Source organism: Schistocerca cancellata, chromosome 9 (assembly GCF_023864275.1).
Source record: "Schistocerca cancellata isolate TAMUIC-IGC-003103 chromosome 9, iqSchCanc2.1, whole genome shotgun sequence".
Classification (NCBI taxonomy): Eukaryota; Metazoa; Arthropoda; class Insecta; order Orthoptera; family Acrididae; genus Schistocerca; species Schistocerca cancellata.
Genome location: NC_064634.1, coordinates 363,356,931 through 363,384,553, shown reverse-complemented (window position 1 = coordinate 363,384,553; position 27,623 = coordinate 363,356,931). Strand labels below are relative to the sequence as shown.

Sequence of the window (27,623 nt, the reverse complement as noted above, 5' to 3'; positions counted from 1 at the left end):
CTCGACTATGAACATGAGAACGTTCGTCGCAGTTCGCGTCCACACTATACATACTTCCCTCGTTAGTTCCCGTAAGTAAATGCAATATCACCTTCATTCCTCAAAGTTACGTTTCAAGAAAGAAAATGTTTTAACTGAGAACAAGTAAACTGACTTGCATGTGTAAAAACTGTAACCAATCACCTTCAGTAAAATTCCTTATGGTACTTCGTTTCGAGTGGAAAAGCAAAATGAATATGTATTTACAATGTACATATATACAATATATATTAAATTTACATTTTGTAAGAAGTCGCAAGAAAATTGTGTTTTCGCACAATTCACGGTTCAAGAGCTGCATTAAACGTTAAGAACGGTTTCGCTGGGTAAATTGCTGTTCTTACTCAACCATTATATTTCTACAGTAGGGAAGTCGCTTAAAACATCTATTACTGATAAAACTAGACCTTTTCTGAACTGCTCAATCATTTACTTTTGCGATTGGAAACGACTGCTTTACATTAGCAATTACGATACATTGAGCGCGAAACTGAGTCCACTTCAACGGTTTTTTCATTGCTTGCAACGTTTTTTTCCTTTTATCCTTTGCTGCTGGAACATCATTATAGGAAGTTTACGTAACTGTAAATGTGTCTAGCTCGCGCGAATTTTATTCTGCAGTTCTAAAATTAGTGACTGAATTGTATTAGAAAAGTTGCTGTTTGCACTAATATCAGAATTGCTTCTGTGTTATTTTCTCCTAAGAATCTTAATTACTTTGGCGTTATCAGTTCAGTGTTGTTTATCGCGTCCCACGATGTATCATTACCAAGCATTGCCAGAGCATGTCAGTTGTGAGACTAACACTTCCACAGGTACATCTATGGATAGATACACTGCCGACAAGTAGTGTGTCCATCATACCGGTTCTAAATAATTTTTCATGTATCAGTCTTTTGCATCTTAATGCTAAATCTAAAGCAGGTTACATATTTCGATACTTCGCCTTACTGTGTTCCACTTAAGGCTTTGGGTTAGTGTTATAGGAGTATATTGTTCTTTTTTAGGGTCGGAAGAAATTAAGACATATCTCTTTCTTATACATTTACTGGCAATTATTTGCCATGCATTTTTGTCATTTGATGACATGGTTGAAGACCGTGGCTGTTATCTGAAAACCAGTGTTGATCGTGTTGAGACGGCAACCAGCCATAAATCTATTTTTAAGTTCCTTTATTCAAAAGGTACCCTTACCGGTTTCGAATCATACAATTCCTCGTCAGACTGCTTTCATTAGAACATGTGGTGCGTTTTTTTTTTTTTTTTTGCTGATTAGTTGTCCTAAAATATAAAAATTGTTCAAATGGATCTGAGCACTATGGGAGGTCATCAGTCCCCTAGAACTACTCAAACCTAACTGTCGCGCGGTTCCGGACAGAAGCGCCTAGAACCGCTCGGCCATCGCGGCCGGTCGCAAAATATAAATAATACGTAATTATAAGCACGCCACACATATGGCACAGATTTGCACTGGAATGTGACTTACGTGAAATGTCGGCCTGTGGTATTTGCTTTCATAGTTTTCGTTCAAGAAATGATGTTCGTAGTTTTCACCACATTCTTATCGTTGTACACATAAATTTGTATCAATGAGCACTTTAGATTTGTCACAGAATACATTTCTACGATGCATTACATGTTTTGGTAGATACAAACTGTTTACAAGTACATGAGTGTCGAAAGATGCTATGATATATCGTAACATTATGAAGATGTCCCACGCCTGGAAAAGAATCATATATTCACTTATGCAACTGAAACACATTTTACACTAGTACAGAGAGACATTGATTTTGTGAATTTTAGAGACAAAACTGTTACATTATAAAGATATTCCACGTCAAAGATTTTTTAAATATGTATGGATATGACAGTACATTACTTATTTACATGTACCATCATGAAAATCGTTAACATATAAATTTGCTACTTGATGTGCCGATAGGTGTAGGAATATTATTGCTTTGGAGGGTGGAAATTAATTTTTGGAAACTTTTCCACCATGAATACACCGTGAATTCACTGGACTACATTCCATTTCCATTGTTTTACTTTTGTTGATGTTCATGTAACAGCCTCTTTTGGAGACGTTATACAATCTGTTGAAATGCTCTCCTACGTCTTTCGTCGTCTTATAGAATTACAGTGTCATCAGCAAACCTCTTAGATTTTATTTTTCTCTCTGAACTCTGATTCCCTTTCCAAATTTATTCTTGGTTGCCTTTCATGCTCTTCGATCTGCAGTTTACTGTTTCCACAAGTTTAGATGACATTTTGTTCCTTGTATTTTAGACCCACTATCTTCAGAATATAAAACACAGTATTCCACTCAACATTGTTGAAAGTCTTTAAAAATCATACCACGAGGATGCAGTAAAAATGAGAGCACTTCGGTTTGCCGTGACCAGGATTCGAACCTGGGTTATTGCGGCCACAACGCAATGTCCTAACCACTAGACGATCACGGCTACGAGCTCCCTGTGAGCGTGTGCTCTTACACAGAAGAAACAGGTCGCCTTTCCGCTCCGCGTAACACAATGGTTCGATTCACAGCGAGGTGGCGCGCGAGGCACGGGGGAGAAACGGGGGAGCGACGCTGCCGCTACGTCATCAAACAGAAGGCGGCGCTGTCACGCTTGGCGGTAACGCCGCTCCTGAATGAGGGATACTGTTTTCTGAAACCCCAGTTCAGGAGAAAACCACCGACTAGATTACAGTTTTCACGTGACGTGCCAGTCTGTAATTCGACCCACAAAGCGCCGCCAGATTTCCTCAACATGTCGTTGGACAAAAATATGTAAACACGGGGAAAACTGCACGCTTGTTGGTGCTCCTATAGTGGGTGCTTCCCTAACCAAGATCGCCGAGGTGTTTTCAAGAGCACCGTTTTGAAGATTTATACTGCATAAAGAGAAAGAGGAAAAACGCCATCCGCTAAGTCACAACGTGGACGAAAGCGTGTGACAGACTGTCACTGAAGAGGACTGTGACGAAAAATAAGAGGACGACAGCCGCAAAAGTCACTGCAGATCTCAATGCCGCACATGCGAACCCTCCTATCATCACAACACAACGAGGGCTCCAGAGACAGGAAACTACAGGGTCTTTTATAAGATCTCATAAAATGAAATCCGTAGCTGTCAGGTCCGCGGATCTAGGTGGCCATCAGCAAAACGCCGCATCATCATGTCCATCCAAAGGTTTGCTTGATGCTATTTAAACATATGCGAACCTCCATACCCCAATGTGAGCGTGCTCCATCTTGCTGAAGTCTCCTCTGCGGTGTGGCGACAATTGTTAGACACACGCAGAATGTCTTCTGTACAGGAACCGCCATTTTGGAGCACGACCTGGAACTTTCCACTTTAGCATCACCGCGCATGCGCCTGTTTCCGGTTCACTACGCTTGCGCAACAATCGAGAGTTTGAACTTCCTTTTGCATTCTCATTAGTGTATTGCTACGCATTAAATATTTATAGCCGTTTGTCATCGTCATATTCATTTTGAATTGGCCTGTGTTAACTTTGCCGCATATCGACGCTGCTTTCCGCTTACTCTTCTGGATTTAACAGGCACCAGGGGAAGATGGTATGGGCTACCACGTCACCTAGTATTTGAAACTAGCCAAACGAGAAACAGTTCGAAGGGCGGATAAATATCGTTCTCGTTCGCGTACTACAAGAAAATTAATTTATTAAATCTTTCCTAAAAGTTAAATTATAATGAAGTTCTTTACTCTCTTCATATTTACTGTTTACATTTGCTATTCTATTCACTCAAACGTTCTCTCACTAGCAGCCAGTGCAAGCTTACTCGCGACCTGCCGTCCAAAGAAGCACAGCTTAAACCAGTCAGCGAACAGTTTTAAAGCTCATACAAGGTTTACCAGTTCAGAATGTTCGTTTGGTGCTATACGATTCACCTTTACTTAGTAATCTAAAGCATCTGAAACACGACTACCTAGTATTCAACGCGAAAGTATTTTAGCACACAGGAAGAAAGTAAAAATTTTCTCTAAAATTAAAAAACTTCCAGAAACGTCGTGTGTAATTAGCTTCCGAATTTCTCACCAACAAGAAATTTTACATTATTGCAAAATTACTAGAACACAATGTCTAACAAATTGTTTGTTGATGTTGACAACATTAGAGATCCAGCACGCTTGCTTTCGTTCCCGTAGAAAATCCACCTTCCAGTAAAAAATAATGTGCTGTATTAGTTAAGTATTCTTCTTGCGTATGCCGGCCGGGGTGGCCGAGCGGTTCTAGGCGCTACAGTCTGGAACCGCGCGACCGCTACGTTCGCAGGTTCGAATCCTGCCTCGGGCATGGTTAGATTTAAGTAGTTGTAAGTTCTAGGGGACTAATGACCTCAGAAGTTATGCCCCATAGTGCTCAGAGCCATTTTAGCCTCTTGCGTATCACATATTTACGAAAAAACTACGCATGTTCGTAACTTTGATTACTAGCTACAGTTAAAATCACGAACGATGGCGGTCGCGTTTAGGCATATTCTGCGCACCTACGTCACGCTTTCCTCGACAGCCAATGAGCGTTCAGTAATGTTATGAGCGCTCGGCTGTGAATGTTCTACGCAGTTCGAGTATGAAACGTGAGTGTAGCGAGTTATTTAGTGAATTTTTATTCCATTTGTTGTGAGTTGTCATGACTGATGTTGGTGGCGAATGACAAATTCTACACAAGCAAGCGAGAGACATAATTTGTAGGACCCACGCTTCCATGAAGTGCAAAGCACGCGCACTCTGCTACAGCAACTGTCGCTTGCAACTGGCAACAATGCAATCCCCGTCCTTGTCTCGACCTGCGCGAACCTCAATCGTTCGTGGATCTGACTATAGTAGAGGATGTGGTACAATGCCAATCGCCTTGTGGTAACTACGAAGACGGAATGTACCTGTTCACCCGCCTCTACTGTTTGCAAGATATCGTGTATGAATGATGCACGCAGTGTTCCACATGATGGTTTCTCCCGAATCCGTGCTAATTCTTTGAGATAAGACTCAGTGTGTTTTGATGCGTTCCATACACTAAGTGGGGGGCCCCTGTGAGATGTGCTGCCCAAACACTATATAAACGCTGCAAAGTTGCCTGAAGTGCCATACGCACGAATTAAAGTGCTCGGATGGACTCACTGAACCACATAACACGATCTCATCAAATTTATACGGACACCTGTTAGTGGACACTAGAATGGGGTATATCCAACCTTCTCCTTTATGACAACTTGAACACTGCTGGGGACACATTCAATGACGTGCCTAAATGACAGTCCATTCATCCTCAAGAGTTGAAATCCAAGGTGGTGACGTCAGATGCTAGAGTCTGGAGCAGCGTCATCGTTTTAAATCATCCCAAAGACCTCCAATGGATTCAGGTCGGGGCTCTAGGCAGACCAGTCCATTTCAGTAATGTCGTTCACGTACCATCTTCTCAAATGCTGCATTATGCCAAGGTAAAATGTGATGCTAATACAAAGTCATCATCTCCGAACTGTTCCTCTACTGTATCCAGCACACAATGCTGTAAAATTTATTCGTATCACTCCACATTCAGCGTTTTCTTATTTACAAGAAGGGGTTCACACCACGACCAGGAAAATATCTCTGTACCTTAACTGAACCACTATGTACTTCACCTTCGGCACTGCACATGATGGTAGGTAACGTTCTACAGGCCTTCGCCATACCTTTATTCTTCAATCGGATTGCCAGGGGTACAGCGTGCTTCGTAACTTCAATTTATTCGTTTCCAGTTGCGTCTCTCTTTACCAAGGGTGCTGACTACAGAAATGTGTTACTTATGAGGAGCTGCTCGACAATTGTACCATAATCACTGTGCTAGCTGGATTGGTGGTAGCACTTTGGAACTCATGAGTGTTTCCTTCCGCTGATTTCATGCTATTTTTTACAATCACGCTCTGCAATAATCAGCGGTTTCTGTCCGCCAGTACATCAGCTCTACCTGGTCTTGCTGCAGCTGTGGTTGTTCCTTCGCATTTCGACGCCAGTCAGGTCACCAACACTTGACTTGTGCAGCTTTAGATTGACTGAAATGTCCCTGACGGATTTGTTACTGAGACATCCAATGCCCAGTCCACGTTAGAAGTCACTAAGCTCTCCTGGCTGATCCATTTTGCTCTTACTATTGCGCTACTGACGAGACAATACCCTCCCTCCTCCTCCTATAATGGCGGATCCCCCTCTCGTGACATCTACTCGTCAGTTCCGCGTTACATACAAATTTGCAGAAACTTTTGACCGTGTACTTGATTGCGGCTGACACGTGAATGAACCGAAGTGGTATTAAGGAACTGTCCTCACAATTTCAAAAGATGCTGTTACTGTGTCAGCTATTGCATGTAATGGTCAATTCAATGCATTTGCTGCGTCTTGCCTTTTACACGGTATGGACTCTTTACCCAGAGTTTCTCAGTCTCCCGTTTCCTCCTCCGGTAGACTTCCCGTCTTTGTTACTGTCATCGTTTCTCCTTTCTCACACCGTGTGAGGTAGTGCAATCGACTAGCATTTGGAGGGAAGGTATTTCGAATCCCCACCTGACCATCCAGATTAACGTTGTACTTAGTTTTCTTCCGCTGGCCGGCCGCTGTGGGCGAGCGGTTCTAGGCGCTTCCGTCTGGAACCGCGCGACCGCTACGATCGCAGGTTCGAATCCTGCCTCGGGCATGGATGTACGTGATGTCCTTAGGTTAGTTAGGTTTAAGTAGTTCTAAGTTCTAGGGGACTGATGATCTCAGAAGTTAAGTCCCATAGTGCTCAGAGCCATTTGAACCATTTTTTCTCCCATCGTTCACGGGAAATGCCGGGATAGTTCGTTGGAGAGGTCACGATCGTTTTCCTTCTCCATCTTTTCCCAGTCTGAGCTTGTGTCTAACCTACAACGGCCCCTACGTATGCGGAACATTGGACCATGGTCTGGTTTTCCTGCAGGTGCTGTTCCCACTTCCAGAGCAGAGAGGGGTCTCCAGTCTGTCACTGCGTCACAACCGTATGGCCGACATACACGACGGAGCCTTCGCCAAACTGCCAGGACTCGTCGAACTGGACCTCAGCCACAATCTGCTGCAAGGTACCGCACTCGCATGGTTTCTCGTTTCATCTGTACACATAAATACAAGTCCGCCTACTTAGTTGAGCGGCCAGCACGGCCGAACCCCATGAGGAGAACCCGGGTGCGATTCCCGGAGTCGCCAGGGCCTGTGGACGCAGTTAACATTACGGAAAAATGCCCTATTAACTTCTTCGCCTCGAAATAGGAGGTCATGTAGTGAGTAGGCTATAAATCCTGTGGCAAGATTCAAGAGTCATTCTAATATTCTGAGCGTTGAGGACATAGTGAAAATCTCACATTGCTATCTTCTCAAGGTAGCTAAATTCAAAGTGTACTCTACTATGACACGAATATAGGCTACTCTAAAAAAGTACCTCAAATTGCATGGAACACTACGAATAGGCATTTCCTTGAAAGTGACATATTCTAATATTTAATAATATTTGATCAGTATAAGGAATCGACGTTAAGACGACCTCTCAGTTTATATCTGGCTAGTTTGTTAAAAACAATTGGAGTGGCGGTGACCTAACTTTTAACTTCTCCAGTCAAGATAAGGGAATAAAATTTGGTTCACGGGAGCCGAACGTTCAATGAAGACATTTCATGTGTACTAGCTTATCGTCAAAGGTTCATGAAGGGTGAGGACAGACACTGGAAAGTATTTTTAACATGGAAACTACTTAAGGAAACGCAACTCTCTGAAGATTATAATCATAGCCATCCGAATGCTGCCTATGGCATGACAACTTTAGAGGGCCATATTAGATCGACGCCGGCCGGTGTGGCCGTGCGGTTCTAGGCGCTTCTGTATGGAACCGCGTGACCGCTACGGTCGCAAGTTCGAATCCTGCCTCGGGCATGGATGTGTGTGATGTCCTTAGGTTAGTTAGGTTTAAGTAGTTCTAAGTTCTAGGCGACTGATGACCTCAGAAGTTAAGTCGCATAGTGCTCAGAGCCACTTCACCATTTATTAGAACGTAATGAACACGTGGTTAATATGCTGCTCTTAGTGTAGCAATCGGAAAACATTACAGCAACGTAAAACGTGAATCCACGTCACGGTCATTCAACCCACAGACCAAGCGAGATTCAGGACTGACTGGAAATGTCAGAACGTCAGTCTTACAACATACGCCAGGACATAAATGAAATAGTTTTTACCTACATCAACTTGACCTGTGATACAAAATGGTTTGACGGATTTCCAACCAGGGTAAGAGCCATTCTCACAAGCGAGCTCATATACACAGGGTTAAAAAAAAGGAAACACACCAAAAACATACCACAGTACCTGCCCAATACGGCGTAGAAATATTGTTGGTGTTCAAAACAGCTTCGAGCTGTCTTGGAACAAATAAATAGGGATCTCTTATTGTTTTCAACAGAGAATCATACCAGTCTCCAAAAATGTGTGAAATCTTGTGGGACTTAACTGCTAAGGTCATCAGTCCCTAAGCTTACGCACTACTTAACCTAAATTATCATAAGGACAAACAAACACACCCATGCCCGAGGAAGGACTCGAACCTCCACCGGGCCCAGCCGCACAGTCCAAGACTGCACCGCCATAGACCGCTCGGCTAATCCCGCGCGGCTACCATTCTTCCTGCCCTATTTACTCTGAACAGTTCCTCTATTCTATGCTGGTCCATATGCAAACAGATCGGCATCATCTGCAAATCTAAGACTGGCCAAGTAAGATGTCAACGCGTATTCTTTTTCCATCGCAATTAGATGAATATAAGGCCTGTTCCAAGGATGTGGGAAATAGTTTTGGTGAAACGGATTCTTCTTAATATAAATCCTCTCTCATTTCAAATTCCTGATGTAGTCTAAGGTGGGATGTAACTTTGTTGTATAAACTGAAGAATATCTTGTAGTTGGATTTTGTTCCTTGACTGCCAATGAGAAATATTCGTATGCTTTGGTGCAGCCGTCTTGTCTTGTGTCATGAAGCGGCGAAATACAGCAGAAACGTGCTCCAGCTGGAAACAGCAGTCAGTCGATTGCCAGCATTGAACTCGCCTTGACATGTGGGGAACTCTCACGTGCAAGTTGATCATAACATGTCAGCCGACTGTGTTGACACAGCAAATACAGTTGTAATTACATAGTGACTATAAAAGACAACCTAGATGATATATCTCAATGATCATCCACTTTCTGCTCACCAAAGCTACTTACAAATGCGATAGGTCGCAATAAAAACAGCAGCCCACCTGTAACGCATGGTTCGGACTCAAGAGCTGATCAACGTGACATATCTCGGCTCAAGACTCTGCTATGGCCAGCAGTGTAGGCTAGCGATGTTGCAAACTCCTCGCACGACAACTGCTCACTAAACTGCTCGGCTAACACTTTTACCAGTGTTACAGATTTGGTTCCTGTTTGCGATCGGCTTGACTCCAGCTAGAGTGTCAACTTTCCACAGTGGAGGACGTGCGGCCGACAGTGCTGCGCGGAGCTTACAGTCCCGCCCGCTACGAGCCGATGGCGCTGCAGCTGCTGGACCTGTCGTACAACCAGCTGCACTCGCTGGACCCACAAGCCTTCGAGCACTGCCCCAGCCTCACGGTGCTCCGCCTGGACTACAACCCGCTCAAGGTCATCGACGGCCCAACGCTCAGGGCGGTGGGCACGCCTCACCTCCAGGTTCGTTACTAGCGCTTCGCCACAGATTAACATTCATCAGTCTAGCTTCCCCCCTTTCGACTAGCGTGCTGCGGTATTTCCACTGTACAGCTGTTCCTCAGTATCTGTTCACATAGCTCGCATCGTTTAGGACTGGTTACGTGGGATGAATTGTTGAATCTCATCTGGCCACCACAGTCGCTTGGATAGGTATCAAATGTTAATACGTCTTTTAGATTCATCAATGTTCTGACTGGTTTGATGCGGTCCCTCACGAATTCCTTTCTAACCACACTCTTCACCTTCAATAACTTGTATGTTTTCCAGTCTCTGTCTCCCCCTATTGTTACCTTCTACAGCTCCTATATTACTAGGTGGTTATAAATACTAGAAAGCAGCTACTGACAGTGACCCAGTGTGGACTGTATCTATCGTATGGCAGCGAAACTGGGTAGATATGTTAATGCATTAATGTAGAAGTGTTTTACGCTCGGAAAAAAATTAGTGCCAATTTTGGCTACCAGGTGCCAAACTGGCGCTGTACAGCGTCTCGTCGACATCTTCAATGCTCATATTGATGAAATTGTGTAAGTAGTGACTAATAATAAAATCATCAACATGCCTTCCTCACTTGTTTCGCCTTTTCTGCCCAGTCCTGTACCTAATCGATTACATATGGAAACATTCCTATGAATCTTTCTTGCATTCAAATGGTTCAAATGGCACTAAGCGCTATGGGACTTAACATCTGTCATGTCCCCTAGACTTGGAACTACTTAAACCTAACCAACCTAAGGACATCACACACATCCATGCCTGAGGCAGGATTCGAACCTGCGACCTAGCAGCAGCGCGGCTCCGAACTGAAGCGCATAGAACCGCTCGGATTTCTCATCCGTTTCCACACAATTCACTCCCAAGACAAAAAATATAAAGTAAAAAAAAATCGGTAATACATCTGTCTAGGAAAAATATTTAAGTGCTTGACGTTGCAAGTTCACAGGTTAACGTAAACGCTATAAAAGCCTAGGCAAATGTGAAATTCTGTTACATTAATAACCGTTATAACAACCAGCATGTTTAATGCAAGCAGGTATACGTGCAAGCGCTTTGTTGTGCAGGTGCTAGGTGTCAGTTTGTGGGATGGAGTTCCATGCCTGCTGCACCTGGTCAGTCAATACAGGAACGGTTATTGCTGATAGTGGACGAGGCAAGAGTTTTTGTTCGATGATGTCCCATAGATGCTAAACTGGAGACAGATCTGATGATCGACTAGGCCAAGGCAACAGGTCGACACACTACAGATCATGTTGGGTTACAACTGATGTACATGGACGAGCATTACGCCATTGGAAAACAATCCCTGTAATGCTGTTCATGAATAGCAGCACACCAGGTCGGATCAGCAGACCAACATACAATTTTGGGCACACATGCAGTCGTACGAAATCGTATCCCGGACCATAACTCCAGGCGTACGTCCGGTGTGTGTAGCACGTAGACAGGTTGGTTGCAGGGCCCCAACTGGCCTTCTAACCACATTCACTGACACGGAGGCACACGCCGCTTTCATCAGAAAACACGACACATCTTTACCCTGCCCTCCAATGAGGTCTCAGTAGAAACCAATGCAGTCGCAAACGGCAGTGGTTTGGAGTCCGTGGAATGGATTCTACAGGGCGCCTGACTCGGAGCTGTCCTTGAAGCAACCGTTATGTAACACTTTGTTGTGTCACTGTGGTATCAACTGCTACTCTAACTGCTGCTGTGGACGCAGAACAATGCGACACTGCAGTACGTCGAACACTGCGGTTCTCACTCTCTGTAGTGCCACGTGGCCGTCAGAGCCTGGTCTTTTTGTGACCGTTCCTTCCCGTGACCATCTCTGGCAGCAATCACGTACAGTGGCTACATCCCTGCCCTGTCTATCTACAATATTGCAAAAGGAACATCCAGTTTCTCGTAGCCCTACTTACACGACCTCGTTGAAACTCTGAGCTGTTGATAATGGCGTCTGCGTCGTCTTCAAAGGATTCTGTACTATCAACAACTCACTACGTGCAATCTCTAAAGTACACTACTGGCCATTAAAATTGCTACACCACGAAGATTACGTGCTAACAGACGCGAAATTTAACCGACAGGAAGAAGATGCTGTGATATGCAAATGATTAGCTTTTCAGAGCATTCACACAAGGTTGGCGCCGGTGGCGATACCTACAGCGTGCTGACATGAGGAAAGTTTCCAACCGATTTGTCATACACAAACAGCAGTTGACCGGCGTTGCCTGGTGAAACGTTGTTGTGATGCCTCGTGTAAGGAGGAGAAATAGGTACCATCCCGTTTCCAAATTTGATAAAGGTCGGATTGTAGCCTATCGCGATTGCGGTTTATCGTATCGCGACATTACTGCTTGCGTTGGTCGAGATCCAATGACTGTTAGCATAACATGGAATCGTTGGGTAATACGGAACGCCGTGCTGGATCCCAACGGCCTCGTATCACTAGCAGTCGAGATGACAGGCATCTTATCGGCATGGCTGTAGCGGATCGTGCAGCCACGTCTCGATCCCTGAGTCAACAGATGGGGACGTTTGCAAGACAACAACCATCTGCAGGAACAGTTCGACGACATTTGCAGCAGCATGGACTATCAGCTCGGAGACCATGGCTGCGGTTGCATCACAGACAGGAGCGCCTGCGATGGTGTACTAAACGACGAACCTGAGTGCACGAATGGCAAAACGTCATTTTTTCGGATGAATCAAAGTTCTGTTTACAGCATCCGTGTTTGGCGACATCGCGGTGAACGCACATTGGAAGCGTGTATTCGTCATCCCGATACTGGCGTATCCGGCCTGTGTAGTCAAGCGGTTCTTGGCGCTTCAGTATGGAACCGCGCGACCGCTACGGTCGAAGGTTCGAATCCTGCCTCGGGCATGGATGTGTGTGATGCCCTTAGGTTAGTTAGGTTTAAGTAGTTCTAAGTTCTAGGGGACTGATGACCTCAGATGTTAAGTCCCATTGTGCTCAGAGCCATTTGAACTGGCGTATCACCCGGCGTGATGGTATGGGGTGCCATTGGTTACACGTCTCGGTCACCTCTTGTTCGCATTGGCGGCACTTTGAACTGTGGACGTTACATTTCTGATGTGTTACGACCAGTGGTTCTACCCTTCATTCGACCCTTGCGAAACCCTACATTTCAGCAGGATAATGCCCGACAGCATGTTGCAGGTCCTGTACGGGCCTTTCTGGACACAGAAAATGTTCGACTGCTGCCCTGGTCAGCAAATTCTCCAGATCTCTCACCAACTGAAAACGTCTGGTCAATGGTTGCCGAGCAACTGGCTCGTCACAATACGCCAGTCACTACTCTTGATGAACTGCGGTACCGTGTTGAAGCTGCATGGGCAGCTGTACCTGTACACGCCATCCAAGCTCTGTTTGAGTCAATGCCCAGGCGTATCAAGGCCGTTATCACGGCCAGAGGTGGTTGTTCTGGGTACTAATTTCTCAGGATCTATGCACCCAAATTGCGTGAAAATGTAATCAAATGTCAGTTCTAGTATAATATATTTGTCCAATGAATACCCGTTTATCATCTGCATTTCTTCTTGGTGTAGCAATTTTAATGGCCAGTAGTGTAACGAACGCTAACGATCGTTACAGCGCATATTCAAAGGACACCTACTAGAGCCAGTCTTATGCGACTGGCGTTAAATTTAAAAGGACGTCTTTCAGATGTAAAAACCCGCCTACCAACTCTCGCACAACTCCCTCTTGGTGCTGGGATAATTTGGTCTTCAGTTTATGTCTTGTTACTTAACGTAGCTCGTCTTAAGCTTTTGCGAAGTAGCGTTATATGGAGCCATATTACGCATCCAAATCTTTTCCTCGCAGCATTAGGAATCAAAATAGGAATGGCGTAGGTACAGCGTGTAAGCTCGATCTCTCATCTTACGGAGACACGGTGGCACTGTTGGCAGGAGCTGGGCCTGGCGGGCGCGCAGCTGTCTGCGGTGCCGCGGCGGCTGCTGGAGCAGCTGGCGTCGCGACGCTCGCTCAGGGCGCTCCGCCTCAGCGACAACAACCTCACCGCCGTGCCGGACGGCCTGCAGCTGCTCGGTGAGTGCAGACGCAGACGCATATGACTGAGGGCTGAACTCTCTGCTGGGGACGAAGTTCTAGCGCTACTAGGGCGCTTCGCCTTCTTATATGGTGTGGTGAGGATGTGGCTTGACATGATGCTTGTGGTTGTTTCTTGGCTTTTGTGCCGGTTTTTTTTTTTTTTTAAATTAATGAAAGAAGAAGGGACAGTAGAAGAGTGGGGGAAAACGAATGGCCCATTGACTAGCCGGGAATTACGATTAAATTACAGAATAAAGGAGAGGAGGAGGAATAGTGAGAGTTCGTGAAAGCGGAAGGCCATTATCCTGGCCTCCTCTTCTTCATAGCGGCGTCTTGATGGTGGTGGCAGTCAATCTTGAAGTGGTGGGTTAGGGGGGGGGGAAGAGAAAGAGGGTGACAGATGAAGAAGTGGGAAAGGAGAGCCCGGTTCTGGACGGTTTGGAGTCGGCGGAGGTGGGTGGGGGCAGCATTGCCCCACACCACCACCGCGTATTCAAGGATGGGCCAACAAGGGAGGTGTACAGTCTAACAGCAAGGTGTGTGGGGAGTGAAGAGGTTGGATTGATGAGAGGGTAGAGCAGGCATAGCCGCCCCATTGCCTTACGACGCACGTCATCGATGTGGGGGCGCCAGGTGAGGCGTTAGTCCAGGGTAACACCCAAGTACTTTGCAGTACGATTCCAGGGGACCGGGGTACCAAGGACCATCACCTGAGGGAGCCGAATGGGAATATGGCGTCGGCAGATGATAAGGGCTTGGGTTTTGGAGGGATTAACTGCCAGACGCCAGGTCCTAGCCCAATCGGTTAGGGAATCTGTAGCCCCCTGGAGCCGCTGTTGAAGACCTGCCGCACTCCGAGAACGAGAGAAGAGTACAGTGTCATCTGCGTAGAGAGCTAAATGTACCCTCGGCGCAGAGGGCAGATCGGCTGTAAAGAGGGAGTAGAGTAGCGGTCTAAGTACGCTGCCTTGTGGTACTCCTGCCCTGATGCGTCGTCTAGTAGATTTCCCATCCGGGATCCTAACATGGAAGGTGCGACCTTCCAGGTATGTGGCTATTAGCCGTACGTAGGACACTGGAAAGCCAAGGGAAAATAATTTGTAGAGCAGCCCTTCGTGCCAGGCCGAGTCAAACGCTCTGGACACGTCGAGGAGTATGGCCCCGAAGTACTCCCTACGTTCTATGGCGTCCAGTGCCTCTTCTACAACGCGCAGGAGTTGGTGAGTGGTTGCGTGTCCCTGCCTGAAGCCAAACTGCTCATCAGGGAGGACTCGTTCTCGGGCAATATGGATGAGCAGTCGTTTAAGGTACAGCCTCTCGAACACCTTGGAGATGGCGGGCAAGAGGCTGATGGGGCGGTAGCTGGCAGCGGAACGAAGATCCTTCCCAGCCTTGGGTATGGCGACCACTTCAGCATGTTTCCAGGCAGTGGGATATTGCCTGGTTGTGAGGATGTTGTTGAAGGTGGCCGTCAGGATGGGAATAGTAGCTGGGGGTAGCTGCTTGAGGAGGGGATTCGTCAGCTTCTCGGGGCCACCAGCTTTCTTGGATTTGAGATACCGCAATTGCAGTTCAACCTCCTCTTCATTGATGGGGGTGATTTCATCCTCAGGGTCCTGGACGGGCTCGGTGAGTGCGCTTGCCTCCATTATTATACGTGCAAACAAAGTTGACGCTTGGCGCGGTGGCTGATGGGAGCATTTCCCATTTTCAGTCGCTCCCATCAGCCACCGAGCCGAGCGTCAACTTCGTTTGCGCCAGTGTTACTTCAGTCCGTTCACACAGACTCAGACGCGATACACACGGGACGGGGAAGTGTTAACGGACGAGAAGCTGCTAGAATTTTGTAACGTCACAGCACGGAACTTCACGTTCCACGGCATCATGTAGCGCCAAAGACCGAATAACGCAAGTCAGACTTCTGCTTCTTGGAGAGGAACGCGTTCAGTGAGATGCAAGGCCATAAATCACAAGCAGTACTTGGGACACGCCATATTTGATATCGCCAGTTCAACTGAAGCACATATTTGGTGCATTTTATAACTTAAATCTTACAAATATTTTCTGTTTCGAAGCAGCAGCGCATCTCTTGACAATATATCGTTATTGATGTAATTTCTTGCAATAAAATAGCGGGAAAGGTCATACTAGTGGTTACAGAAATTTCTTATCCGATTGTTTTCGTGTCTTAGCTTGTGTCTTGGAAGTATGCCAATTCAAGGCAATGACGTATAAAAAATTTATCAAAAATCAAGCTGTATAAGTTAATACCACTTTTTGCAAATGTAATAACAGCCATATTACAACCATACATATTTCATTTTATTTTAAAGGGGGTGTACGCAAAATTGAGTACTTTGATTAAACTTTATAAAGTTTTCAACACAATTTAACTACATCAGACACAGTTGTTAAGAAATGTTACACACGAGTTTTCATGTTTATTGACATTATACGTTTCTAATGATAAACAATTGTAATTTTTTTCGACAAGGTATGAATGTTCTCTTTTTGAAAACTCCATCCGAACGAAATTAATGCACTGTTGTACAAAATTTGATATACCTTTATTATAAACACTGTGGAACAGAATTTAGGTATCTTCTTTAGCTGTATATTTACAGCTCTCCAAATACAGGGTTATTACAAATGATTGAAGCGATTTCACAGCTCTACAATAACTTTATTATTTGAGATATTTTCACAATCCTGTGCACACACATACAAAAACTCAAAAAGTTTTTTTAGGCATTCACAAATGTTCGATATGTGCCCCTTTAGTGATTCGGCAGACATCAAGCCGACAATCAAGTTCCTCCCACACTCGGCGCAGCATGTCCCCATCAATGAGTTCGAAAGCATCGTTGATGCGAGCTCGCAGTTCTGGCACGTTTCTTGGTAGAGGAGGTTTAAACATTGAATCTTTCACATAACCCCACAGAAAGAAATCGCATGGGGTTAAGTCGGGAGAGCGTGGAGGCCATGACATGAATTGCTGATCATGATCTCCACCACGACCGATCCATCGGTTTTCCAATCTCCTGTTTAAGAAATGCCGAACATCATGATGGAAGTGCGGTGGAGCACCATCCTGTTGAAAGATGAAGTCGGCGCTGTCGGTCTCCAGTTGTGGCATGAGCCAATTTTCCGCGGGCTACGCGTGAAACTTGCCCGCACGCGTTCAACCGTTTCTTCGCTCACTGCAGGCCGACCCGTTGATTTCCCCTTACAGAGGCATCCAGAAGCTTTAAACTGCGCATACCATCGCCGAATGGAGTTAGCAGTTGTTGGATCTTTGTTGAACTTCGTCCTGAAGTGTCGTTGCACTGTTATGACTGACTGATGTGAGTGCATTTCAAGCACGACATACGCTTTCTCGGCTCCTGTCGCCATTTTGTCTCACTGCGCTCTCTAGCGCTCTGACGGCAGAAACCCGAAGTGCGGCTTCAGCCGAACAAAACTTTATGGGTTTTTCTACGTATCTGTAGTGTGTCGTGACCATACGTCAATGAATGGAGCTACAGTGAATTTATGAAATCGCTTCAATCATTTGTAATAGCCCTGTACATGTGAAAAAAATGCACGTAATTTCACAGCTTTTCTGTAACATAAATGCCTTACTATTGTATTAAATGAATATTCCTTCCACAGAATATTTCACTATAGTATTCACTAGTTGGATGTCACATTTAAATACTCCTACGTCAGTTGTCTGTGAGGAAAAGTTACATCAAGTTTTTAAGATGTAGTTATGGTAAACCTGAATCAAAGATATAACAGTGTTCATATAAAGGCCTTATCTTCTCTGGGAAAACTGGTGCAAACCACAAGCATATTCCTCTTCATTCTCAAGCAATCTTTTTCTTTGCTTGTTGTCTTCGATTAATCTGATTTTCGAACTCAGTAGCAACAATGTCAGCTGCAGCAACCCTCCTGTTATCAATTCCCTTCAATATCGACAGTGTGAAAGCGCCTTGGCTCAAATCTTAGCCTGTGTAGAGACACGGCCGCCTGTATTAGAGGCCGGAGTCATCAAGCTGACAACGTCGTAGCCTGCGACGTCAGTAGGCCGGCTAGCGTGACCCGCTAGGCCGAGACTGAAGTTTAGATTTCGTGGAATGCAGACGACGTCTCAGATATAAATATGCAATCACTTTCTTGTTTTGTAGATTTGGTCCCTATAAATAACACAGTAACCTAGAAAAGCTAATTTCTCGCAGTATTACGCCGACTTTATGTCGGAATTACGCATTTTATTCTCGTTTCCTTGCAACGATGAACTTTTCAATAACTCACGTGTGCTTCATAGCAGTATATTATGAAGTTTCTTACCTGAGATTTGGAGATACAAGTTCAGCAAACAATTTTGTGAGGTGCTTACTAACATTATTTGCAGACTTGCAATTATTTCAGTCTGTTATTTGAAATGTATTATCATGTTCCTTCCACTATAAATGACAAACTAATATAAAAGTTTCTGACAGCTGCAACATATCTCTCACACCTTTATATATGAGGGTGGCATAATAACAATAATTTTAACGAACGTTTTTTGTGTATTATTCATTAGTATGTTAGATCCTTTTTTAAATCACAGGTCATACACAGTCTACACATCTTTCTGAGTCAGAATGAACTGGGGACCTTGCTGTAGGATTTGCATAAGAAGCATGACTGAAATTTATCAGTGCATTAAAGTTTATTTCATAGTGGCCACCTCTTCCTTGCCAGTACTAATCAGAGCATTTAAGGACTGAGGTTATAGGTAAGAAAGAAGTTTCATAATTTTGTGTCAAAAGTTATGTAATGTCTTTAATTTTCTGTTAACTCTCTCCTTCTTGGAACATATAAAATGATCATTTTGGAGTTTGGTATAATTATTTAACAATATGTTACACATAATGGAAACCAGCTTTTTGTAGATATCAGTAAATGGCCTTCCACAGAGACATGAATCTGTTAGGGAATCAGTAGGGAATCTGAACACTGAGATGTAACCCTCTTCCTTGCTGGATTTGTAGTTGCTGTTGCAACCGGGAACACATTTTTCTGGCATCTGCAAATAGAATGATGCATTAATTGTTAACATCTTAAACCAAAATACTATTATATAAAAATAGCAAATGAGAATTTGAGCGGACTGGTTTTTTCTACTGCTTGGACATCACGAAACACAAGTCTACAAATAGAATCAAATGTGTAGAAATATTCATAATGTTAACACAAAATCACTTAGGAGACGATTCTGATACTAAACTTATGAATTCAAAACTTTATTTTCAAATTATATCTAGAATAGAGTAGAACTTTTGTTGCAATTGTGTAGACGAAAGTCGATCACGTAGCACACTTGCACATATACATGTAAAAACACTACAAACTTCACAGAATTGTATACTTACATTGTGTTATATCTTCGACTGTAGTCACGACTACTTGCTATAATTTTTGCAGAGTCCAGTATAGCATAATTACACTGTAATGTCGGATTAAACAGACACCGCGAAAGTACGTAAACAACTGCTTCCGTTCGCTACCTTATAGCCACAGCCATGAGGTAGGCCTTAACGAAACGTTGCCACATTTCAGTCCTCCGGCCTCTAATACAGGCGGCCGTGGTAGAGATCATAGTCTGCCAAGATTATTATAGTGCATTAAGTACACTACAATGCAACGAGTTATCCTGCAGACTTCCATAAACTTTACACTTTGGTAAACTTTACTCTTTTGAACACTTTGAAACAAACACCACTAACCAAAGAATACAAAATAAGTGGCAGCGATGCTATTCCACAGCCGTCTTGATCCATTACAGAAATATTCCCTGCCTAGTGATTGCGTGAAACTGGAAGAAAACATAGGATTAAATGAGGAAATACAGAATAAGAAAGGAGCACCAGCCCATGCAACCTTTTGCCAATTATTATTTCTACCACCCTTAGGAGTGGAATTGGAACACAATATTTAGGAATTTAAATTTCAGTACCATGTAATAATGAAGACTTAATAATAATTTTTTCACAATTTTGGTCACTTTCATGTATGTCCTTTGTAACTGAATCTTTAGTGGCCATTGTAACACTAGCGCTTTTATTACAGTTCTATAAAGAACAACAGTTCACATTGTAAAACTTACTACCATGAACAATATTGAATTATTATCATTACTTACATTTTTAAAATTCTTCTAGTCATATGCTTTAGGTCTTAGTACATGTAACTTTCACTGTCACAAAATACACACATCGAATAATATTTTGCATCACCTCGGTTCCAGAACTTGTACAGAAAATTTGAATAGTGATCAACATAAACATCATTTCCGCCCTTTTTATTCCTCATGGAAACCACACATTGCATGTTGTAGCACCACACGGCGAGATCTTCAGAGGTGGTGGTCCAGATTGCTGTACACACCAGTACCTCTAATACCCAATAGCACGTCCTCTTGGATTGATGCATGCCTGTATTCGTCGTGGCATACTATCCACAAGTTCATCAAGGCACTGTTGGTCCAGATTGCCCCACTCCTCAACGGCGATTCGGCGTAGATCTCAGTGGTTGGTGGGTCACGTCTTCCATAAACAGCCCTTTTCAATCTATCCCAGGCATATTCGATAGGGTTCATGTCTGTAGAACATGCTGTCCGCTCTTGTCGAGCGATGTCGTTATCCTGAAGAAAGTCATTCACAAGATGTGCACGATGGGGTCACGAAATGTCGCCCAAGAAAATCAATGCCTCGCGAGTATTTTGCCGATATGGTTGCACAATTGGTCGGAGGATGGCATTCACGTATTGTAGAGCCATCTTCCATGACCACCAGGGGCGTACGTCGGCCCCACATAATGCCACCCCAAAATGGCAGGGAACCTCCACCTTGCTGCACTTGCTGAACAGTGTGTCCAAGGCGTTCAGCCTGATTGAGTTCCCTTCAAAGACGTCTCCGACGATTGTCTGGTTGAAGGCATATGCGACACTCATTGGTGAAGAGAATGTGATGCCAATCCTGAGCGGTCCATTTGGCATGTTTCTAGACCCATCTGTACTGCGCTGCATTTTGTCGTGGTTGCAAAGATGGACCTCGCCATGGACGTCAAGAGTGAAGCTGCGCATCATGCAGCCTGATGCGCACATTTTGCGTCTTAACACGACGTCCTGTGGCTGCACGAAAAGCATTATTCAACATGGTGGCGTTGCTGTCAGGGTCCCTCTGAGCCATAATCCGCAGGTAGCTGCCATCCACTGCAGTAGTAGGCGTTGAGCGGCATGAGCGAGGCATGTCATCGACAGTTCCTGTATCTACTGCAAGTCCGAACAATATCGCTTTGGTTCACTCAAAGACGCCTGGACACTTTCGTTGTTGAGAGCCCTTCCTGGCGTAAAGTAACAATGCGGATGCGATCGAACCGCGGTATTAACCGTCTAGGCATGGTTGAACTATAGACAACACGAGCCGTGTACCTCCTTCCTGGTGGAATGACTGGAACTGATCGGCTGTCGGCCCCCTCCGTCTAATAGGCGCTGCTCATGCATGTTTGTTTACAACTTTGGGCTGGTTTACTGAAATCTCTGAACAGTCAAAGAGACTGTCTCTGTGATCAAGTATCCACATTCAACGTCTATCTTCAGGAGTTGTGGGAACCGGGATGATGCAAAACTTCTTTTGATGTGTGTATATTAACGTTATTATGATGTTTAAGTTCGCTGCCATGTCACCATTTCCTGTACTCTGTATTGATATTGTGGGATTCGAAGGTATTTCCTATTGTTTTGGAATAGAATGGTACTGCTGTCGTTGATAAGCCTGCCCTGGCTCTCTTGTTTTCCATTCCAGATGGTGATAATATGATGGTGATGATGAACGTTCCTCATACACTCCTGGAAATTGAAATAAGAACACCGTGAATTCATTGTCCCAGGAAGGGGAAACGTTATTGACACATTCCTGGGGTCAAATACATCACATGATCACACTGACAGAACCACAGGGACATAGACACAGGCAACAGAGCATGCACAATGTCGGCACTAGTACAGTGTATATCCACCTTTCGCAGCAATGCAGGCTGCTATTCTCCCATGGAGACGATCGTAGAGATGCTGGATGTAGTCCTGTGGAACGGCTTACCATGCCATTTCCACCTGGCGCCTCAGTTGGACCAGCGTTCGTGCTGGACGTGCAGACCGCGTGAGACGACGCTTCATCCAGTCCCAAACATGCTCAATGGGGGACAGATCCGGAGATCTTGCTGGCCAGGGTAGTTGACTTACACCTTCTAGAGCACGTTGGATGGCACGGGATACATGCGGACGTGCATTGTCCTGTTGGAACAGCAAGTTCCCTTGCCGGTCTAGGAATGGTAGAACGATGGGTTCGATGACGGTTTGGATGTACCGTGCACTATTCAGTGTCCCCTCGACGATCACCAGTGGTGTACGGCCAGTGTAGGAGATCGCTCCCTACACCATGATGCCGGGTGTTGGCCCTGTGTGCCTCGGTCGTATGCAGTCCTGATTGTGGCGCTCACCTGCACGGCGCCAAACACGCATATGACCATCATTGGCACCAAGGCAGAAGCGACTCTCATCGCTGAAGACGACACGTCTCCATTCGTCCCTCCATTCACGCCTGTCGCGACACCACTGGAGGCGGGCTGCACGATGTTGGGGCGTGAGCGGAAGACGGCCTCACGGTGTGCGGGACCGTAGCCCAGCTTCATGGAGACGGTTGCGAATGGTCCTCGCCGATACCCCAGGAGCAACAGTGTCCCTAATTTGCTGGGAAGTGGCGGTGCGGTCCCCTACGGTACTGCGTAGGATCCTACGGTCTTGGCGTGCATCCGTGCGTCGCTGCGGTCCGGTCCCAGGTCGACGGGCACGTGCACCTTACGCCGACCACTGGCGACAACATCGATGTACTGTGGAGAACTCACGCCCCACATGTTGAGCAATTCGGCGGTACGTCCACCCGGCCTCCCGCATGCCCACTATACGCCCTCGCTCAAAGTCCGTCAACTGCACATACGGTTCACGTCCACGCTGTCGCGGCATGCTACCAGTGTTAAAGACTGCGATGGAGCTCCGTATGCCACGGCAAACTGGCTGACACTGACGGCGGCGGTGCACAAATGCTGCGCAGCTAGCGCCATTCGACGGCCAACACCGCGGTTCCTGGTGTGTCCGCTGTGCCGTGCGTGTGATCATTGCTTGTACAGCCCTCTCGCAGTGTCCGGAGCAAGTATGGTGGGTCTGACACACCGGTGTCAATGTGTTCTTTTTTCCATTTCCAGGAGTGTATTTCGACTGCTAATCCATGTCCATTGACCATTAATTTTGCTTTCCCCATTTCGACGCCTGTCCTGAGCATAACTGCTGTCCCTCATCGTGTTTCAGCATCTACACTGGTGAAGGCGAATCCTGGTACCCATTCTACTTGTGACGTGTCTACTACTTTTAGTAGAGCTATGCTGGCTGTGCTACAAGGTGTGTGAAAGAGCGTGTAATTTAACTGTGAAGCTCGTAGTGTTGACGTTACATCGGTGATCGCATATTCCGTATTTCTGTGTACTTCCAAGGCGTTAGGCGTCTTGTGGGGTGAGTCTGGTATTTGATATGGCCTTAGAATGACGTACTCAGGTTTGTCGTTCGTTATTTTTGTTATGTATCCGACGCCTCCGCATCCGATGTACCCATCTGTACTGCTTTGTTTTCTTGGCTCAGCCTTGGTCGCGTGAAGTGATCGCGTGGAGGCTCAAAATTGCGCCTTTCCCAGTTAACTTTGTTTTGCTTGCGTTCGTCAAGGAATTCCTTTAGGATCTGCGCTGTTTTAGATACCTATGTCTTCAGGTTGCGTTCGCGCATCTCGCTGAGCGAGGTGGGCGTTGGGCCCGGCAATCTGACTGCCTCCAGCGGTTTCCTGGACGGCTAAGCTGGGCTCCGTAATTGTGTGCCGACGAGCGGCTGGTGTGGGGGGGCCGGTTCGCTCTCCATTGTGTTATCGCCCTGGGAGTCGGAGCAGACGTTTCCCCCAGCGCTACCTGCGCCAGGGGCTGGGCGGCTTCACACCTCAGCGCTCCAGTGTAGCTGGCTGTGTCAGCCTGTTCCGGTGTATTCTCGTTTTCTCAGCTTAGCATTTGTGCTGGCCGTTTGCTAATTGGGCATGTTTTTCGTGTATGTTCTGTGGAGCTGCAGATGCAGCACGTCTGAGGCTGGTCATTTTACTGAACGACACCTCTGTGCCTACCTATTGTCAAAGGCGGCATCTGTTTCTGTAGCGCGATGCTGACCAGTCGGACGCCTGAGTATCTTTTAGATACCCTCTGCATCTCGGAAGTATCTGGTCACGGACAAAAACTCCATACAATCTCAGACAATGCCCTACCTCTTCATTATTACCTGAAATGGCAGGTTTTGCACGCCACGACAGGCACGCGGAATTTTTATTTCGCCAACTGCATCATCCCTTTGCTTGAACTTCCTCCGTTGGGGTTCTAAAGCTCCAAATCGGATTTCCAATCTGAGATTTAAGGAGCTACACATTGAAGTCCATCTGTGGCCGATCTATTTCGTTGTCAGTTTTTAGTTTGTGATGCATCCACACCTGGATTTCATAAGACTATGGCATTTCGTATTCTGGGTTGAAAGCAGACAGGAACGTGGTGTTCGTTCTGCTGAACGCTGTCATGTTGCTGGTGTCAATCGCCAAATAGTTGAAAACGGAGAGATAATGGCCGATGGCGAAACAGCTGCGGGGAGGTGCAGCGTGGTCACCGGCTGGTTTCGAAAGCGCGCGCCGTGCGGCATTCTACGGTCGCACAGCAGGGGGGGGGGGGGGGGGGGGCTAGTTGTTCCCAGACGGGCAGCCAGCCAAACACACTTCAACCAACCACCTTCTGCTTACAAGTCTAGTACGCTAACAATTACGCTATGAAGGTCAGACGTTTTTCCACTGCTGCTATTCTTTAAAACCTGACGCCTTTATGCATGTCACGGGTTATACGAGGTGTGTGAGAAAGGTATGAGTGATTTTTTTATCTACAAAAGTTTTCATTTTTTGTTTCAAACAACAATATTGCCCCCTTGGAAGCAGTTGCAACTATACACCTGCTCAGTAGCTGTCCCTAAGGTTGGTAGCAGTGCTGAAAGGTTTCAACTAATAGGGCCTTCAACATCTGTCACATTCTTCTCAGTTTTGGCCTGAGTCCCAAAATGACATTCTTTTAAGATAATTTTTCAATTTCGGGAAAAGAAAAAAGTTACAAGGTCTCTGATCAGATGAAAAGGGAGCTGTGGAACAGCAGGAATGCCTTTTGAGGTAAAAAAAATTCTGTGATTGCTGTGGCCATCTGCCATGGGGCGTTGTCACAGTGCAGCGTACACCTGTCTGTAGTGTCCGAGGTCGCAATCGATTCACTGTTCTGTTGAGCCTTCAAGGACATCTCTTTAAAACACGTAGTTGACAGTGTGTCTAGAAGGAACAATTTCACAAAAGCACATACAAGTTAGACGTTTTCGTTGGTTTCTTAATCTGAAGGTCTCTCTGAGCGAGGTTCAGCTTCAGTGTGTTCTTGGCCTCCCAAATATGATCTGTGCTAGGGAAAAACTAGTGCTCTTGGTAAAGGTTGTCCCCAATAAGCCTGTTTCAAATATAAAAGGTCATCCTCGCGGATTCCCGTAGCCTAACATAGAACTTTATGGTATAACGTTGCTCTAAATTCCACTAATCCATTTTCGTAACACACAACAAAAACATCTTCACTGGTGGCGTTCTCAAGAATCACGCGAAGGCTGTACAGTGCTGAAACTCTGACAGAGCATCGGGAAGGGATGAACACACCATTCTACACAAACACATAGAACACAGCATTACAAGATCACTCATTGTGTCGCCTTTCTCATTACTTTTCTCGCGCACCTCGTATTTCACACAGGCTGGTTTCTTAACTGACCTGCTCTGTGTGGTGTTGTCCGTGTCCCATCACGTGGAAGTGGACCATTGAGACCTTGTTTTAGTCATTGTTTGCTGCTTCGTTAATTTTTTTTAAACAAATACAAACAGGTATTGACTTACAAAAATTATCACCATGATGCAATAGTTTAAAATAAGATCAAAACTGTAAAAAGAAATTTTATTCCATTGTCTGGAAGTTTAAGTGGTTTCATTCGCTGTTATTTCATTCACAATGCTTGTATATAAATCTGAGTTTATAATTATTTAAACAGTTGACAACATTGGTAGATAGTTTTTGGGTGCATAGTACAAAGGTGTCTTGGAACCCCATAATCATTTGTAATCCCATACGATTGTCTAGTCGAAGTACACTAGTTCAGTTTTTACACTTAACACTCAGATTCTTGATGCTCTGCAATATTAAACTTGACGTTCTGAACTTCTATTCTGATTCCTGCTAACTGTTCTGTTAAGACTAGCTTAAAGTCCTGTACGATTTATGTTAGGTTTTGGGTTTTTATCATAGTTACTTTTAACATAAGAATGTGAATTATATTCCCAGATAAATATGTAACTCTAACCTTATGTAACAAAATCTGGGCATTCAACCACCTTGCCACCTGAATTAGTAGAATATTAAAACGTAAAACTTTAAAACATGTAAATGATTAAACGCGAAAAATATCTATTGTAAAATTTTATACCTACTTGTGTACAAGTCTCAGACTCAATTTTAAAACATTAATACATTAAAAAGCTGAAGTATTCTACCTAATTTAAAACACTTAAAATATTTAGAAGACTGCATGTTATTTATCAGCCTGTTAATTCTTAAAACCTTAACACACACGTCACACTGGTCGTAACAGTACTGTATATGGTGACAATTTATATTATTTCTTCATTGTTTACATAGGTGTTACTGCTGTCTTGCCATTCTGTACTACTGTTACTGCTGCTGCTGCCAGTGCTATCTACGTGCTCTGGCCTAAGCATCACTGTTGTCTGTGGCCTTTTTTGAGGGCCCTTGAGATCTTGCCTGCAACTTCAATTAATTATTTCCGTATCTCTGGATCCCACATCGATTGATTTAAGCCATTTTGTGACAGCTGGATTTGCCCTCTAGGTTCCTGTCTGTTACACGTCGAAACCATGTGGGCTACCCAGACGTCCATATCTGCAATTACCTCCGCAGCCTTGGTTCATGCGGTTCGTATATGTTGTGTATGGATCATGTTCCATACGAAATCCTTCCTCGATGTTAGGGAAAAATGAGTACAGTCTTCTTCCCTTAGTGCTAGCACCGCACTGTTATTGTCAGGCAGCCACCCTGCATCATTTAAGGTAGTTTTTTGTGGGTATGCCTTCCTAATTTCAGCCAATATGCTCAACTCTACATTCATCGGTAAGGTCAATTGAATGGGTGCCAAGCACCACACACCGGGCTTCAACGGACGTTGTTCCAAAGGCTCCTGATAGCTGTAGGCGAGCAGCTGTTCGATAGTTGAGGTATGTATTAATATGCTTTTTTACGATGTTTTTTCCAAGACGTGCAATAGGGTTTTGCCACAAGTTACCTTTTATTAGCATATATATATATTCTTGTTCAGGCCTATGGCAAGCTTACTCTTCCAGCACCACTAGTTCATTTCAAGGAGTGTTGATAGCGTTGCGTTCAATGTGTGCTCTTGAATTGGCTTAGACTATCACCAACACATCGTTGGCATATCCCACTAACCCGATGGTGTTTGCGTCCTACTCCACAAGGTTAACGAGT

General features: G+C 45.0%; 1 protein-coding gene and 1 non-coding gene across 2 annotated transcripts in view; one reads left to right on the top strand and one right to left on the bottom strand.

Annotated features, from left to right (window-relative positions):
* LOC126101418 (chondroadherin-like protein) overlaps positions 1 to 27,623 on the top strand; it is a gene marked incomplete at its 3' end in the record, with an annotated part of 212,176 nt that overhangs the window by 114,979 nt on the left and 69,574 nt on the right. Inside the window, exons 3-5 of the mRNA XM_049912079.1 lie at positions 7,009 to 7,147; positions 9,564 to 9,784; positions 13,754 to 13,892. Coding sequence (XP_049768036.1) covers positions 7,009 to 7,147; positions 9,564 to 9,784; positions 13,754 to 13,892 — 499 coding nt within the window. The remainder of the gene's footprint in view (positions 1 to 7,008; positions 7,148 to 9,563; positions 9,785 to 13,753; positions 13,893 to 27,623) is intronic.
* Positions 2,436 to 2,507, bottom strand: Trnah-gug (transfer RNA histidin (anticodon GUG)). Its single transcript has one exon. It is a non-coding gene; the product is annotated as a tRNA-His (tRNA).